At 38.6% G+C, this 17,551-nt stretch overlaps 1 protein-coding gene across 1 annotated transcript in view; it reads right to left on the bottom strand.

Annotated features, from left to right (window-relative positions):
- LOC128374604 (tenascin-X) overlaps nt 1-17,551 on the bottom strand; it is a 42,746-nt gene that overhangs the window by 11,468 nt on the left and 13,727 nt on the right. The window contains exons 6-7 of the mRNA XM_053334849.1: nt 5,147-5,300; nt 3,170-3,439 (exon numbers count right to left, since the gene is read on the bottom strand). Coding sequence (XP_053190824.1) covers nt 3,170-3,439; nt 5,147-5,300 — 424 coding nt within the window. The remainder of the gene's footprint in view (nt 1-3,169; nt 3,440-5,146; nt 5,301-17,551) is intronic.

The raw sequence follows: 17,551 nt of genomic DNA on the forward strand, positions 1-17,551 counted from the left end.
AGAAGAAGGGACTCCATTGGCTCTAGTCTGGTTGAACTTTGTGGGCAAGTGTCCCCCAACATTGCCTTCAGTGTCCTCTACTCCTGACCCTGTCCCTTCAATTGGATAGGATTTTCCTTTAGTACTGGAAGGAGGTGATGTGGGGGCTGGTGATTCATTAGAAGAAATAGGTTCTGTACCACTTTCCATTGCATGATTTAAAGGTTGAGTAGGGACTCTCAAGTTTGGGCGAGTTTGGTTCTTAAAAGGGCGACGCAAGTATTCCCCATTTGGAAGAAGACGACGAACCGGGAGTGTTCCTCCATTTGTTGGCGTTTTTTTATGGTTTTGTTCAGCTCCTGAGGATATAAGGGTAGTTGCTTCATCTTTGTCTGCACTTGTATCACTAACCGGTACATTTACTTCAACAGAAGATGATTCTTCTGGAGCTGATGAAGATGGTGACAATGATAACTCACTTGCAGGGGTATGCCTTGTTTCTGTCGCTCTTGTAGGGATGAGGTTCAGAGGTGAACCAGAACGGAAAGGAGCTTTCAAAGGAAGTCGGGTTCGGTTTTGAAAGGCTCGACGCATGTATCCACCTTTTTGAGGTGTGCGACGGAAAACAGGTATGCCACCTTCTCTGGGGGGTACTTTTCGATCTTCTGGTGATGCCAAGCTAGGGGTACTTTTGTCAGTCGCAATATCAGCTTCATTGCTTTCCCCTGGATCAGATCTTTCTAAACTGGAAGAGGACAATGATGGTAGTGATGATGGTGGTGATGGTAATAATGAGGCAGATGACAAGATTAAATATGTTAATGATGGTGCTGCTGTTGATGTTAAGGACGAAGTGAGTGACGTTGATTCTGCAGATGAAGATGATGATGATGAAGATGATGGCAGAGATGATGATTGTGAGGTTGATGAGGTTGACTGAGATAATGAGGATGATGGCAGTGGTCTCAGTCCTCCTAAAATCTGCTTTCTCACTGCTGCTGCATCATCAGAAATGTCTGCAGGTTTGGACAGGTGAACAGAAAATGTTGTGATATTCAAACTGTCAAAAGTGTCTGTAAGAAGTTTATGTAAAGGATCAGGTGAATGATTGGGATCAGTCTCTGGGGACAATGGCGTCAAATCAAAATGATTTTCCAGTGGTGTATCATCTGTTTCAGAAGAGCCCTGATGTGGGTCTGACGTAGTTTTTCCTTCCAGCACTGTTCCATCCCCTCTACACCCACTGCTCCTGTCCTTTAGGGGTAATCTGATATGTGTCACTTTAATTTTATTCATACATTTCTTCTCATGGCTTTGACCAGCCCCAGTTGGCTCTGAAGACACTGGATCAGCATCACCTCTCTGAACCTCTGTGCCAACATCTGGTTGCTTTTGTGTGCCAGGAGCAACAGTTGATTCCTCCGAGTTGGTTCCTGAATTGGTTCCAGACATTATAGCTGAATTTTTGTCTTCGCTCCTCTCAGTACTCGATGCCTCTACACTGGGGTCCCTCGCAGTCAAAGCTGTCTCCTTTTGTATCCTGTCTCTTACAGTGGGACCAAGCGGTTTAGGTCTTTTGACTATAACAGGCTTCTTCCTCTCTCCTTCCTGTGGATTTTTCAAAGCGCCTGGGCCAACCTTTCTACCTCCAGGTGCCGCTCTGCTTGCATTGAAACGCAAAAAGTTCCTGGATGCAGGCCTTTCAGGAAGTTTGGGCTTGGGGCCATCTTTTTTGCTGACCAGAGGTTTAGTTCTGCCAAACACAGTGGCTGAGGCTTGGTCTCTGTCGCCATCTTCTTGTCCTGGTGCTGGTGTGACCTGCGTGGTTGCAGCTGCCATGGTAACCTTTGGTAATGTTTTCCCTAAAGATGTGAAGGGGGTGTTTATTGTTAAGCTCATTATATGCTGCCAATTGTTAAAAATCAAAAATGTATGAGATCTAATAAAAGGAAGAAAAGCAGTTTTAATATTCATTATGATCATCATTATGCAAGAATAAACAAACAGTGAAGGGCAACGGTGTCCATGTAAAACCTGCAAGGAGAAAATTGAAATGTAATTAATTTTGAGCTTGGACAGAGGAATTTAGCATGCTTGGTGTCTGTGTCACTGTTGAGAAGGAAATAACATGACAGAGTTAAGGAAAACAGAATATTTTCTTCTGGAACTCATACATTTTTTTGGTACTTTAGAGTTCAGGCCGCACATCGCTTTATTAACTTTCTACACACTCTAAAGCATTTTTTATGATGTGTTCCATTGAATAATGAGGTGTCACATAAAATTTCACTTGCTCTCACTTAGCACGAGCAAAACTATCCTCACCTGAATACAGTTTGGACAAGAAACATTTGACTCACTCACAGTTGTAGCAACGCTGGAGCAAGAGATTTATTCCTCTTTTGTTCCTGTTTGGTTAAACTCCCTGTCTATATTTCTTTCTAACTATCTCTACATTTCTTTGTTCTATTTCTAACTTCACAGTGTTGCTGTAAAAAATTAACTTTCACTGTCCTATAAAAATCTGCATTTTCAGATAAAGATGAAGGATCGTGTTACCTCTTAAAAAACTCATTCACAACCCACTGGATCATCTTAAAAATGAAACTTCACAAAATGACCAAGACAAACAATGTTTAACTAAATGTCTCAATACTTTCCAACTTCACGAACCTGCCTGTGGCTCTCAAACCAAAGCTTATTAGTTCCTACTGAGGACAGAAATCATTATTCACAAATATATAGTTCATTTGTCTTAAATGAATGCTTAAACAGCTGGCCACTGTAGTTTTTAGCAAACATTACTAAAAGAAGAGGAAATTGTTCATTAGATGTGAACTATTTTCAGTGACATTCGGTGCTCTGGTGAGTAGTTCTGGCAGCAGCACAGTGTGTATGGGACTGAATTAAAATAAATTACAGTGTGTGTTCATGGTGATGAAGGAATATGTCATGGAAGATCGAAGAAGATATATCACAAAATGATTGTTAGTAAATCAGTTCATTGTCATTATGACATCACCATTTTCCAGCTGCCTACCGCCTTCAAATTTGTGAGAAAATGAAAGGCAAAATCACAAAATAACCAAATGTATTAAGAAACTGATGGAGAAAAAAGATTTTCAGGGCCTTTAACTAGGCCAAAATAAAATGTCATCAACCCCCAACAATGGACTTTGGTTTTACTCACCAGGAACTGCTTGAGTGGACGCAGGTTCACTCTGACTCCTGCCTTTTTCTGCCACAAGTATGATGTCATACAAACTCCCCGCCTCCAGCTGCTGGATGTGGGCAGAGTCTCTGCCAGGAGGGAAGGTCATTTCTTGACTCTTCCCTGCTCCGTCTTTGGGTGACACAGTCATACGGTACCTGTCAATCTCACCCTGCGACTGCTCCCATTGGACCACCGCAGACGTGGAGGTCGTCTTGACGACTTGGAGATTTGTGGGACCAGAGATTACTGAAGAAGAAAGGAATATAGTTGTAAAGCTTGCCTGAGACACAAAGTTTATTAAACAGTGGCACAAGTACTTGCAGCCTCACTCAGTCTCATGTAAGGAGTGAATCGTAAAGTGGAGTGTTTTCCTAGTTTGTTGTTGAACATTCATAAAAATTTGTCCTGCCTGATGAAGTTCACTGTGTCAAATTTAATTGTGTTTTAGCTGCTTTTTGAGTTAATTGGTATGATGCAGCAGTTTATCAGCCAACCCAGTTTAGGAACCTCATGTTGCTCATGCTATGTTAGACTGACCTGATTTAGCAGATTTAGCTCAGGTGTTGTTTTAATGTACATACTTTGAACATTGTGATAAGTAGGGATGTCCCAAGCTGATCCTAAGGAAATGAAACCCAACCGATTTTAATTAGAGCTGCAATTCTATTTAGTTAATTACCAAAAAAAAAAAAAAAACTCTTGTACAATTAAGTTTGTAGTCTCTATTCTACCCGGTAACTTGTACCTGCACTGTGTGAGTGACTCTGTGGGGAAAAAGTGGGTACTCTTGCACTTTTTCAACCTTTAATCTACCCAGCAGACTGGGGTCAGTGAACTTCCACCTCTTCACTTTCCTAAACCCACAGTTACTCTGCTGCAGCCTCAGTTTCTCTACAGCTGCCACAGATTACATCGTTCACAGGAAGAGCAGCGGAGGGAAATGTTTAAAGTTTCTCTGCCAGTTTGGAGATTTGAGCCGCACTTGTCTGCCAAGATGTTGGTCAGAAGCTCCCCTCTCGAACAACTACAATTAAGAGTGCACTTTTATACGCACATTTTCTGTCAGTATTGATTTCAGTTTCGTTCATAGTTGATGAATATGGCTTTATTCAACACTTTTTGTTGTGTTTTAACAAACTAAATAGAAAACACAATTCTCTACACAACAGGCCACACAAAATATAAGATTATTAATTAATTTTCTTTAAATATAAATGCATCATTACTGCCCTCATCCAGTTTTCATAGGCAGGGGCTGAGGCCTGCTTCCAGCTGAGTAATGTTGTTGCATTGCACTCTGAACTAGTTTTCAACACATTAGGATCTGGCACATTGAAAGCTACTGGTCTGATCAACATTTCTGTTCAATAACTTAGTAGTAGATTAAGAAATACTTAATAAAACAATCTTCAGCTTTAAAACATGTGTGTCACAAGCTACAATGCTCACATGAGGGATCAATATTTGGGAACATTCATATACATTTAGTTTAGACCACTGCAGCCTATGTACCATCGTGAATACAGCTTTTTTTCAATGCAAGGATTTTGTATTGAGGCTGCACATTATATCCTTTATTTTGACAATATATAAGGTTTTCAATGTTTCCCTTGAATGTAGCACTATCTCTTAAAACAGCAAATTAGGGGTGTCTTGAGACATGAAACTTGGCACTGAATCGCGGGTTAATAAAATAAAGTTACACCCACCACACCTCAACAATGCTGCAGCTGTCATACTCTGAGATATACTGTACAGTATTATTAAACGAGTCAATAAAATAACATTTTTAAAGAAGATAACTGAAAACAAGGCACTAAAAATCAAATATCAGTGTAACTTTTCTTTCTACCATTCATTCAGCTTTGAAAAAAATATGTTTTCTATTGTTCAAATCTTTCTCCAAATTGTCCAAAGACAGAAATATGGAATAAATAAATGTAAACAGCTCACAGGTCGTGAATTCTGTGGAGCTCTCGGCTCCCCTTCTGCCGTCGATCTCTCCGGTGATGCTGACGGTGTACTCCTGACCAGCTGCCAGGCCCGTCTGGGTGAAGGTGGTCAGGCTGCCCTCCACCTGCACCGTTATCTTCTGGTCACTCTCTTTCTGTTTGAATCACACAGAAAAACAAAGTGCAGTTAGTACGGAGACCTTCATGAACTTGAATCTTCTGGTCCTCCAACACAAAAACACAACAAAAGATCAGTTTTTTCACATACACAAAACATTTCAATGCACCAAATAAAGAATTAGGTATATTTTTTACCCTCAACAATATCTGCAGGCCGAAGAGCATCAACAAGCTTGTACATTTTTTTTCATGCAGCAAGTCAATATTTTAAATTAACACAATATCTAGCAATAAATGTTTGGTTATGTAGATCAGTTATATTTGTAAATATGCCTTTAATCTGTATTGTTAAAATGACTGGGCTGTGAGCAGACAAACATTTATCAAAGGATACTTTTTAAGCTTTAAAATCATTCACGGAAGTTAAACCTGAAAAGCAAATAAATAAACTTGCGACTATGTTTTTATCATTTCATTTTAGTGCACTCCCATTAGTGTCACGCCTGATTTAAAAGCACTTTAAATGACCCAATTCAGATGGTGAGGATATTTTAATGCCGTTTGATGACCAGTAGAGGGAGTGTTTCCTCACACACTGAGAGGTCTCAACCCCCTAAACCATTCTGTTGAGCTTTAAAGTATCTCAGTGGAGCGCACGGCTATAATAATAATAATAATAATAATATGTAATCATTGCCAGGATTCATGAAGCTCCTTGAATGGAAGGAGGAAACACTGTAGTCCGCAGGGTTTCCACATATGGTTAGGCAAAGATTTATTATTTGTTATTTTCTTTAATAAAGTTCAAACTTGACTGAAGCAGAACAAAAACAATCCTGTGAAACATCAGTCTGAATGTCCAGAAACTTCAGTTTTATTGTTTTTATTTCATGTGCAGCAATCATGAAGTTACTTTTCTTCCCTGTCTGAAAGTTTTCCTTTTATAGCAGAGAATTGTGAGGTGTGCCTCCTCAGGGGGGCTCCAAACAATTTCATGGGAGGATTAGTGACTGGAAGTGAAAATATATTACAATAGTTATTCCATTATCAAAAGGACAACACACATAATAGCCTGAATGTGTGTGGTTTGGCTAAAGAGATAGTTCAGAGACACAGTAGTTTGGAGGAATTTTACTGTTTTCCCACTTTCCCAGAGTCAAAACTAATAAATGCCTTTAGACAGACCTTTTTATGTATTTGGTTTAGCCTGTAGTTATGTCAAACAGCAATACCAGGTGGTTGAGTGTCTGTAGGATTAAATAACATAATCCTGATCCCATAGACATTCAGGAATTGAGCAAAAGTAAGCAAGTACACAGAATATTAACAAAAATATCCAGTTTATAGAACTAAAGTGGACTAAACTTAGAAGTGATCTTATCATCACAGATGCTGGTGTGACTTGTGTTCTCTCATTTCTGAAACTTCAGTCAGGATGCTTTTATGCTGTGTGTTGCTTTGGGGTTTTTAAATCCTTAAAAAAGTCCTTATTTTTTTACTTTCTGCACTCTAAATCCCAAGACTTACCCTGAATTAAAGGCTGCAGCTTACTCAACAATTACTCAACTGGAAGTGCCAGCCTGACATTTTTTTTTTTTTTAGTTTTAATGAATGGATCCCGTGTTGTAGGACCACAGCTGGTTGCCATGCTGGTTACTATGTTAGTTGCCTGGCAATGGAGTCCAAGAGGTCATTCTGGATCAGCGTTTGCATGACAAAACACTTTTCATCCATTTCCATATGAATGAGGGTGGCATCATTAAAATGGAGACTCCAATAATGTCATGATACACTACTAAAACCAGTCGAGGCTGTGTGGCGTCTCCATGACGCATTCACGGGAAGATGACGTTTGATTGTTTCTGAACACAAGGAGGATGGGACTGTCAGTCTGGATGATTGTGGTCATCGTCCCACTGGAAAATGCATCTCTAAGGAAGGTTCTGCTTGTCTCCCTTTATCACAGGATTTTTGTTTGACTAGGATCACCGCATTCAGAGTTTATAAATGCACATACAGTTTACTGCCTTCAAATGGCAGATGTGGACAAAGTATCCAGATGCACTTCAACAAAAGTAGTATAATCATAACAATAATAATAATAGTAGTATAATACTGCTACATCATTTTTCTGAAATATTAGTACTGATGTTTCAAAAATGAAAGTGCAGCATGCAGAGTTTTAATGATATTGGTGGTCAAAGTACTTTATACACACTTCTGTCTGGTTTGTTAAAAGTTCAATAAATGCACACAACTACTTGCTATGTAAAGATATAGTGGCGTAATGGCGACTGTAGCAGAGAATGAAGTCACACTTTATGTATGCAAGGACGGACTGGGCCTAAAAAACCCTGGGCTTTTTCTCTAATAGGCCAACCACCTGGCTGCACACAAGCAGTCAATAACAGGGTTTTCTTGAGATCTCCTCATAATATTATTCCAAACAATATTATATCAAATATGATACCAATATTATTGCAAACAAGGTATTTGCAGCAATAACATCAAAAAAACATTTACCTAATTAATTGTACAATTCTGCTGTGATTAATTACTAACACATTCCTCCTCCTTCTCTTCCCTGCCCACCATTCAAATGACAGAGAAACAAACAGCACTCAGATGTTATTTTTTCATATTAGCTTGACAGCAAGATTTAACACCTTTTTTTAAGAGCACTGAACGACAAGATAGTTTTCATTATCATATTATACAAACCCAGGTGATAAAAGCTGACTATGTCGTTGCCTGAGAGACGGGTCAGTGGCAACCTGAATAAATGCAACCTACTGTTTTATGTCTGCTGTCTTTCCCTCATCATAACCGGCCTGTGGATGCTCATCAGGTTCAACTTCCATCTGCTCCTCAACACTTTTGCTGGTTGATTCAGTGCTTTGACCGACGTCTACGACTACATTACTGCTGCTGCTGGAAGTTACTGCAGTCAAAAAGCTCCTTGAGGTTTTATGTTTTGATGCATCCGTCTCGATGGACTTTTTTTTAACTTTCCCATTCATCTTTCTCCTCATGTTTTCTGCTAGACATTATTACTGCAACTAATGATTCACTCTTCTTTGTTGGTTTTCTTGCACTTGGCAAACATATTATCGTATCAGCGCCCCCTGCTGATGGCTATTAGTGTCGCTTTATCAAACGCTTTGTCAAACTTTCCCAAATCTCAGCTAAACAGTAGCCTACATTATAATATGTTTCTGCATTTGAGGTGAAAAAAAGAGAATGCAGTGACAGAATTTTACATATTTGATTATTTGATCTACGTTTCATGTGTGTCAGCTTTCTTTCGCCCCTCAACTTTCTTGCTTAAATGAGGCACACGTTTGTTTTAGTCTGAGATGTTGGTGCGGCATCTAGTGGCGAAAGTTATGTATTGCAACTTTAAGTAGCTTAAATAAATATAAAGAGTAGTATTTATCTCTAAATTGTAGTGGAATATAAATATAAAGCATAGAATAAAATGGAAATACTTTGAAGTACATCAGCATTTAAAGAAGCTATTATATATATATATATTTTTTTTTTTTTTTTTTTTTTTTTTTAAATAAAAACCAAATAAAGAAAAACGTCATAGTGATGAACCTACAGAGAATCATAAGCATCTCTGCAGCTCCCCTTGGCTTTACGGAGCTTTATGGCAAGTTACAGCTCATTGTCCAGCTGTTTTTAGCAGGCAGCTGAGCCAGAGCCAGATGTTTCCCTCGGGAGCTGGTTGAGAGCAAAAACAGCTAAAAGAGTGAATGTTGGACTTACATTCACCAGGTGGACAGAAACACGACTCCAAATTAATAATACTGTTGCTCCGTAACTGCTGGATGTGGAAATAAGCAATTGTTTCCAAACCGAAGTATTAGAGTAAACTAGATTTTAACCTGATGATGGTGGTACTTGAAATGTCAGGAGATCAAACTTATTACGAGTCATTCCCTGGGAAACACAAATGTATGAAGCGCATTTCACAACAATCCATCCAATAGTTGTTGTTGAGATATTTCAATAAAGGACTAAAATGTTGACTTCATGATGGCACTAAAAGGAAAAGTCAGCTGATCAAAGCCAGTTGGATTCATCTTCTAGGAACAGTGAATGTTTGAACCAAATTTCACAGCAACACATCAAATAGTTCTTGAAGGTTTTCACTCTGAACCAAAGTGGTGGACCAACCATCAGTTGAGCTGTGATGTCAGCAGGGCTAAAAAGACTTAAACATCAGTGTGTAATTCATGAGCAATCTGAACTAAAGTTTAATGAAAAAACTCTTGAATGAATGACCTTCTTGAACTGCACTGACCACTGGTGTATTCTGAGGAGTTTCACTTCAGATGATTCATTCTCAGAGTCCAAAATAAAGCTGCAATTCAGTTCTATATTAACTGCACTCTGTTTAGATAACCAATCACATGACTACCGCTGGTTGATTCATTGTTCCCACTGACATAAAGTCTCCACTTCCTGCCATTGAAACAGTCATCTTGGACCTTTGGACTGTTTAATCCATGTCCATAACAGAAACATCTAGTTTCATATGATGGTTTAATACAGACGTCATAAAAGAGACTCCCTTTATGAGTCACTCTGAGTAGGTCCAGGACTCATTAAGATGTATGTATGTAGAGTTATGTACTGTATCCCGCAGCTTTTTATGAATATGACAAGGAAGTTAAGAATTCAGAGTTGAAGTCATTGCAGTGTAGGTTTTTCTTGCTTGTTTTTATCCTGAGTGAAAATAAATTGTCCGTACAAGTTCTACTCAAGAGCCTCTTTTGATTTAGAGCATTTTTTCTATTTTGATACATGAATAAAGGAGCAGAAACTATGTGAATTAGAAACACTATTAGACCAAAAGTATGTGGTCACTTTTACTTTACTTGAGTATTTCCATGTTATGCTACTTTATACTTCCAATCCAATCTACATTTCAGAGGAAAATACTGTCTATTACACTACATTTATCTGACAGCTTAAGTTATTTTTTTCAGATGAAGATTTGACATAATGGATAACATAACAACACACTGTTAAAGATGAAAACAGTGGCTTCCAACTTTTTTGACATCTTACAAAAAGCAGTGTGTAGTTGATGTCACTAAACCATGTGAGAAGTTTAGAGGGAAAAATCCGTGTTTCATGGAGCTGTGAACAACTCATAGACATCTGAAATGTGACCCTGACTACACACTGCCACACATCTCTGCCTTTTGCCAAAGTCTGAGTGGCTGTTTCCAATTGCTAAACCTAAAAACTAAAAAATGAACTGATCTGAATACTTTTTCCTCCACAGATGGAAGGACAGACAGATAAACTGACAGATTTTTCTATCTTATCCAGTTAAGTATAGTGACAGCCAATGAAGAGATGATGGTAAACTGGCTAAATGTTGGAAATATATCGATCTTATAACAAAGCCATGATGCTCATTAAGGAACGTTCCATATGAGGTTAAGGCAGATTTCTTCTGCCAAAAAAAAAAATCAACCCTGGACTGTTGTAACCACCATGTGAGTATTTTGAACTTAACAAGCTTGACTCATCTTAGTGTGGTGATGTACACTTTCAGCCCTTGTAGTCTGATGTTGACATTTAAGTAAGTTTATTCAATTTAAGTTACACAACTTACAATTCAATGCAGTTTATATACAGTTTTTAATTTTTTAAATCCTTTTTCTTTCACTGTCACTTTCTTCTGTTTTATGTCATCTATTGTGTTGTGATGTTATGGTAACATGAAAAATAATAATAGAAAACACTTTGGTCATAAAAAGAGTGTAAAATTTTATGTCTTTGTAGTTCAGATGGTCCAGACTCTTTCCCTCCCTGCAGATGATCTGTTCTCACTTCAGCTGACGTTGTTGTGACAGTCTGTTGTTTATCTGTTGGTCTGGTAAACAACTGCTGATGAAAGTTGTCTCTTTCTGTCTCTCTTTCTTTCTCTTTCTCTCACTCTCTCTGTGTCACAGCTGTGGCCTGGCAGTGATGTCATCTCCTTGGCAGTCGCCATGTTTTTGACAGTGTTTACATGTTTCCCGTAGCAACAAGCATCCCACATCTGCATCTTTTCTTCTCGACCTCCAAGCGTTACTTTTCTTCCCTTTTCTGCATTTTTCTCTGTTTACTGTGAGGACTGTATTTCTCTCTCAGATCTCTCCTTTTTCCTATTTTTCTATTCTTTCTTGTACCGTCACAACTGAAAATGGGGACCAGTGATTCATGTTTCTGTCTGGCTGGTGATTTGCTCGACTGAACGTGCTGCTTCTCTCTTCCTCTCGGCCAAATGACAGCAGATTTACTGAGGAATATTGGTAACGCTCTTTTGGCCCCCATCACAACTACACTGAAAGCACATTTAAAGAAAATATTTCAATAGCCAGTATGATCAGGAAGATTGATTACAGCATCCATATGGACACCCGACCTCTGTTTCTGACACAATTGAAAAATAGTGAACCTATCTTTTAATATCTGCACAAAAAGCTGCAAAAGGGGTTTTAGAAGTTGTTCTCAAGCTGGTATTTTTTTGTCATTCAGAAAGAGGCGACTTTTATGTTAATGTTCATTCAGACATGATTGGACCTTTACAGAGAGCGATATTATGATTTGTGACATTTGGTTAAGACAGCGAGAAAACATCAGTGAAACGGAAATGTCAGGAGGAGGAAGATGTGTTTTTGTTATCTCTCAGGCTGCATCAAATGTTTGAAGTCTTCTCATCGTGAATCTGCTGATACTACATGGTAAACTTCTCAAAGAACTTCATTACCAAGTCAAGAGGTTTTGATGTGTAGCACAACAAACTAGTGAGGCTGTAAACACAAGTGTTCCTGCACATGCTCAGCGACATCTGCCTGACACACAGACCTACTGTCCTGACACTTAACACAGAATCCCAACAGAATGTTTAGTCTTTGGAGACAAACCAATGTGACCAAACTCTTAATAATGAAGGAACATGTTTCTGTCATTTATATCCTGTTCTGATATCAGATGTTAAACATGATCAAAGTTCCAATACTTGAGATGAACATATGCTCTCTGTAAGTCAAAATTCAAGGCTTCAACCTTCAAAGTTACCTTCACACCATCAAACTAATGCCCACATGCCCACTACAACTGGCTGTCTGTTGTGTAGCATCGGTTGCTGAGGTTGTTGCTAAGGTGTTTCCATGTGATTCAGCTCCGATGTGTACGGATGTGAGTTGAGGAGTTCACATTTGAAGTAAAGAAGGAGAAAAAAAAGTGAAATCATGCTACTATAGTTCGTTTAACTGCCTGTTTTAATACAGAGGCTGAATTGAGGGTCAGTATAAGATAAATATCAAGTTTTTAACTATACATTATTCAAGTACGGTCCATTAGAGCCCCAGATTATAATTACAGGACCTGGGAATGTGCAGAATATGTCCTCTTTAATACTTTTTGGACAACAATGGAGGTCTGTGACACAGAGCAATGAGATGTCAAATACACACATAATACTTGTTAGCGGATGAGTTCATTGTTGGTTAGTTTATAATAAGAAAAATATAGAAAAATCACCAAACTAATCTTTTAAATTAGCCACACTGAATGGCAGTAGTGACTCTACACATTACAATTATTTCCATTGGAGTCCAAAATTTCTCCATTTCAAATGCTGGTGTGAGTCTCTCATCTCCCTCCTCTTCCTCCTCCTCCTCTTCTTTCATCTGTTTCACATGGACCTCACTCTGAATATTTTTCCTCTCTGTGGGTTCATAAAGATGAGTTGACTTGTTCTCATTACACCCTCTCATCAGTTCCAGTTTATTCCCTCTACAGGACTCCTCAGGCATCTTGTCATCACTTTCTCCATCTCTAAACTATCTCTCCTCCATCCATTTATCCATCCATCCATCATGTCTTTTTTTCTCTCACTCTCTCTACAGTTGTGAGCCGCTGTGGACATTTCCTGGGGTTTTTACTGTGATCCAAACCTCTCTCAGAGTCATTACTGAGGGTTAATCCCCCTGATGATGTCACTGCGGGCAGATCATGGCTCTGTTTTGTAGAAATTACAGTGCGAGGACCATGGTGACCACTATTAACTGTGTGTGTGTGTGTGTGTGTGTGTGTGTGTGTGGGAAAACATGTTTGAGAAAAAGCCAGATTGTGTGTGTGTGTGTGTGTGTGTGTGTGTGTGTGTGTATATATAATCTAAAGCAGTGAACTGGTTTCTTTTCATCTCAATGACCGTTTTGATTTTGACAGTTCTTTAGAAAGTGTTTTCTTTGTTCGGCAGCCATCTATCTCTCTCTCCCTCTCTTCCTCTCTCTCTCTCTCTCTCTCTCTCTCTGTCTCTCTCTCACTCTCACCCTCTCTCTCTGTTGACACGGCCCTCACAAATACCAACACAATTAGTAATTTTCCACTTGTTTAATGCATTCTGCTGCAGATTGATCACACATGTTTGTGAAGAGACAGTCCCGATGAACAAGTGAAGCTGAGGTAATGCTTCATGTATTTAAAGGAGCATTAACACATATTTTATGTGACCTACTGAACATTATATATTTGAGATATGCTCAGGTTTGCACGCATCATAGCATTTAAACATGTAAACATTCAGCGATTTAAAAAATGTCTTCTCAAACTAAACAGGATCTAAGACTAAAAAAATGTCAGTGACCCATAAATAGTTCAATGTCCTTTACACCTTACAATACAAAACTTATGATGAGTGAACGACATATTAATCATTTGGTCATTCTTACCAGTAGTGGCACTACAATAAATGTTTCCCATATTTAAAGTTCCCCTACAAACCTGTTTTAAGTAACAGCAGCTCCAACAGAGTGTGTTGCTTTGTTTGTAGCCTTAATGGTGCTAAGCTAGTACGTTTCTTCCAGTCTGTCTATAGTGTTTTGTTAGCTAATTTTAACCTACAAGAGTTTCTCAATTCTCATGTAATGTGTTATTCTGGCAGGAAGGAAATAAAGTAATGACGAGAGAAAACAAGTTGAAATTGTCTCTTGACTCAATAGTCTGTCGAGCAGCCAAGAATGACTTCCGTCATAGATGATGAGGAACTCAGACAGTCTGCTTGAGAAAATAATTTGGACCACTTCCAACAACCTGACAGGAGAGAGTGTGACTGACAGATAAGACACTTAAATATTTTTCACTTCTATGAGAGAAAAGTCTTCAGGGATGAGGACTCTCTTCTCCTGTCTGCTAGAGACATTCAAATATGCTCAGGGGCAACTTAATTGTTTTCGCAATTACACTGCATCAGCAAACATAATCCCTGCCTGGATTATGTTCACAGGCAGCATTTCTTCAAATAAAACTACATGTAATCACTCTGAAGTCAGAGGGAGAGCGTTGGGGTGGATGGAGGGCGTAGATGCAGGACAGCTGAACATAATTTCTAGGAGACACGGTTGCCTGAGATTAATAGTATCTCAGGGAATCTTTCCCAACAGTTTCACGAGTGTGAAAATGTGTTTTTGTCTTGAAAAAGTCTTTTTTTTTCTTTTATAAAAGCAGCTGTTGCAAAAAAAGGGGTTGGCGGGGCATTGCACATTTTATGATTTCTCTGTTTGTTTTTATTTCATTATTTCCTTCAAAGCTTTATTAAGAAAACTGCGATATATAGATAATTATCATCTTTTATTATTACACTTTAATGACCAAGAACATCTTCTGCCAGCAGCCCTCTGAGGCCATCATGTTCATTTCACGCCACAATGAGCTGAACTAACTGAGTCAAACCTGCTGCTCACAGGAACTGAGTGATCACATTCCTCTTACAAAGACTTTGTTGCTACGTTGCAGTTTATGTTTCTCCAACACAACCAGTGCGACAGATGATCTGATGCTATTCTGTTCGCTGCTGTTTGTGTTGCTAACGACACACCCACATTTGAATGATCGTTTAACGTTCCTGTGAGGGAAGAAAATTGCATAAATTAATATGAAAAATCCGGTTTGAGAGGAGCGATCCAAGAACACCAGCCCTGGAGAAGATGAGGTGTTAGAGTCTCCCACATGGTTTCAGGCAATGACACAGCTTCACTTTTCTGCTTGGGTAAAATGCCAAAATGAGCCTAATTATCCTCTGGTAACAATCAAACGTACAGCTTGTTTTCTAACTTTTCCATCAGTGGAGACAAGTTTTGGTACATGAGACAGAAACCTTTTAGTCTGTTTTGCCCATAATGCTACAAAGAACTTCACAGCTATTTTTATTACTGCAAAAAGTTAAACGTACCCCCCCTCCCTCCTTCCTCCACCTGAACCTGCTCCCCTCACTGTAAACATGCTGTGAAATCGGCCTTAACTTGTTTCCTTCAGTCAGAGTCGACAGCAGTCCGTTTGCAGTGTGATCATGTTTTGGCAGTCACCATTTGTTGATAATTCAGCACAAACAGTTTAATGTAGGGCTGAACCATTTAGAAATATTATTAACATCAGGATGTTTGTAGTAGATTCAACCTAATAAATATAAATTTGTTTTGTGGGTTCCTTCTAAAGCAGATTATGCTGTATTTATCTTCTAAATCAGCTGAATAATGCCTTGAATATTGAGGTTTACAGCAGCTCAAGAGGTTTTTCCACTTGAGCTGCTGTGGAGCGACCAGCTGTAACCTGAACAGCTCCTTCTTTCAAATGTTATGATTATTAGATTGATTGATTGATTATTTAGAGTTAGGGGCAAGGTTTTAGGGTTAGGGTTACAATCAAAGAGATGCCAGACCAGATATTTTATTACCAACTTTCTTATTCACAACAGAATTCAAGTGGATTAGATTACTGTTTAATGTAGAATATGTAGAGCATTAATGTTTGATGTCTAGGTGCTGACCTCATTGCCACCCACAACAGACTGGGCCTACAGGTGGATGCTGGTTCGGATGAAGGGGCTTTTGAAATGCTAATTGCAGATTAGTGGCAGTATAGCTTGTGTGTGTGTGGTGTGTGGCCAGGCCTGCAGCAAAGTGTGAGCTGAGCACTGACAAATTAAATATACACCATGACAAAGGTGCGTTGTATATACAGTACAGTATGTGGCATGACTGGAGTTGAGCTGCCTGAACTAAGGCTTTACTTCATTTATTACATTACATTTGTAAATGAGAACTTAAAGGAGTCAGTTTAGGTATCATTTATGTGGGCTTTAATATTCTCTATTTAAATTGTGGTGATGATGAATTTCAGGATATTATTGTTTCATGTTGAACGTCTTGTGTGTCTTTATGTTTATCTTTTAACATTTTGGGACCATGTTAGAAATGAGCATTGGATTTTTTCACATTTAAAATATTTAAAACATAAAAGTACATGCAATTAGGATTTACAAAATCTAGCAAGTAGTACAAGTACAATGGGCTTTTAGTCAAAAACCAGACTGAATGCTTTCTGGCACAGTGTAAAACCGTTTTGTATTATGCTTATAAGACAGGGACTATTTTGTGTTGGTTGGTAATTACATATCTTTGAAAAACCATATGTCACACTGAATACAAAAAGAGTTCCCTAAGACTCTATACTGAGGTCTCTTCTGTTCAACATTTACAGTCTCCAACCATAATTATGCAGACAACACAAAGATTTACAAAACTGTATCATCAAGTGACTCTGGTCCGTCAGAAGCACTTGTTCAGTGTTTAAATTTAGGATGAGATTTTCCTGTTTTGTTTATCTGTTTTTTCCCCACATTTTTCAGGCGATTGAATTTGACATGTGAAACTGCATTCGGGTGTGTTTTTGGAGCTTTTGATGCTGCTGTTTGGCTTCCACAGATGAGGGGAAAAACCTCTTAAGCTGCTGAGACATTAAAGCACAGTTTAGATAACGAAAGAAAAATTACACACACACACACACACACACACACACACACACAGACAGAGGATATTTTAGACTTGACATTTTCTTCCAGACATCACCAAAAGTGGTCAATATTCTTTTGCATGTAAGACGAGGATTTGTTGTTGCCATGTTGGGCCTCCCTGGAGGTTACTTATAATTTAATAGCACTTTTATGGTGTTTTTCATGGAGATGAAAGTTGGAAAGTTCTGCTGTACAAATCTCTTTTTGGGACCCTTAACTGATTTGTTTGACATCATCTGCAAGATTCTGAATAATCTTCGGGACCTTTTAGAACATTTTTTAATAGGATTAACCAGAGAAATGATTTGCTCCCTTAGTGATACATGACATTGGTTTTTGTTTTTATGTATCATGATAACTTTGAAAACTAAAGAGATACAGTCCCTCTGCATCCATGATGTTCTGTAACTTTAGCTTTCTTAT

This window comes from Scomber japonicus, chromosome 15 (genome assembly GCF_027409825.1).
Source record: "Scomber japonicus isolate fScoJap1 chromosome 15, fScoJap1.pri, whole genome shotgun sequence".
NCBI lineage: Eukaryota > Metazoa > Chordata > Actinopteri > Scombriformes > Scombridae > Scomber > Scomber japonicus.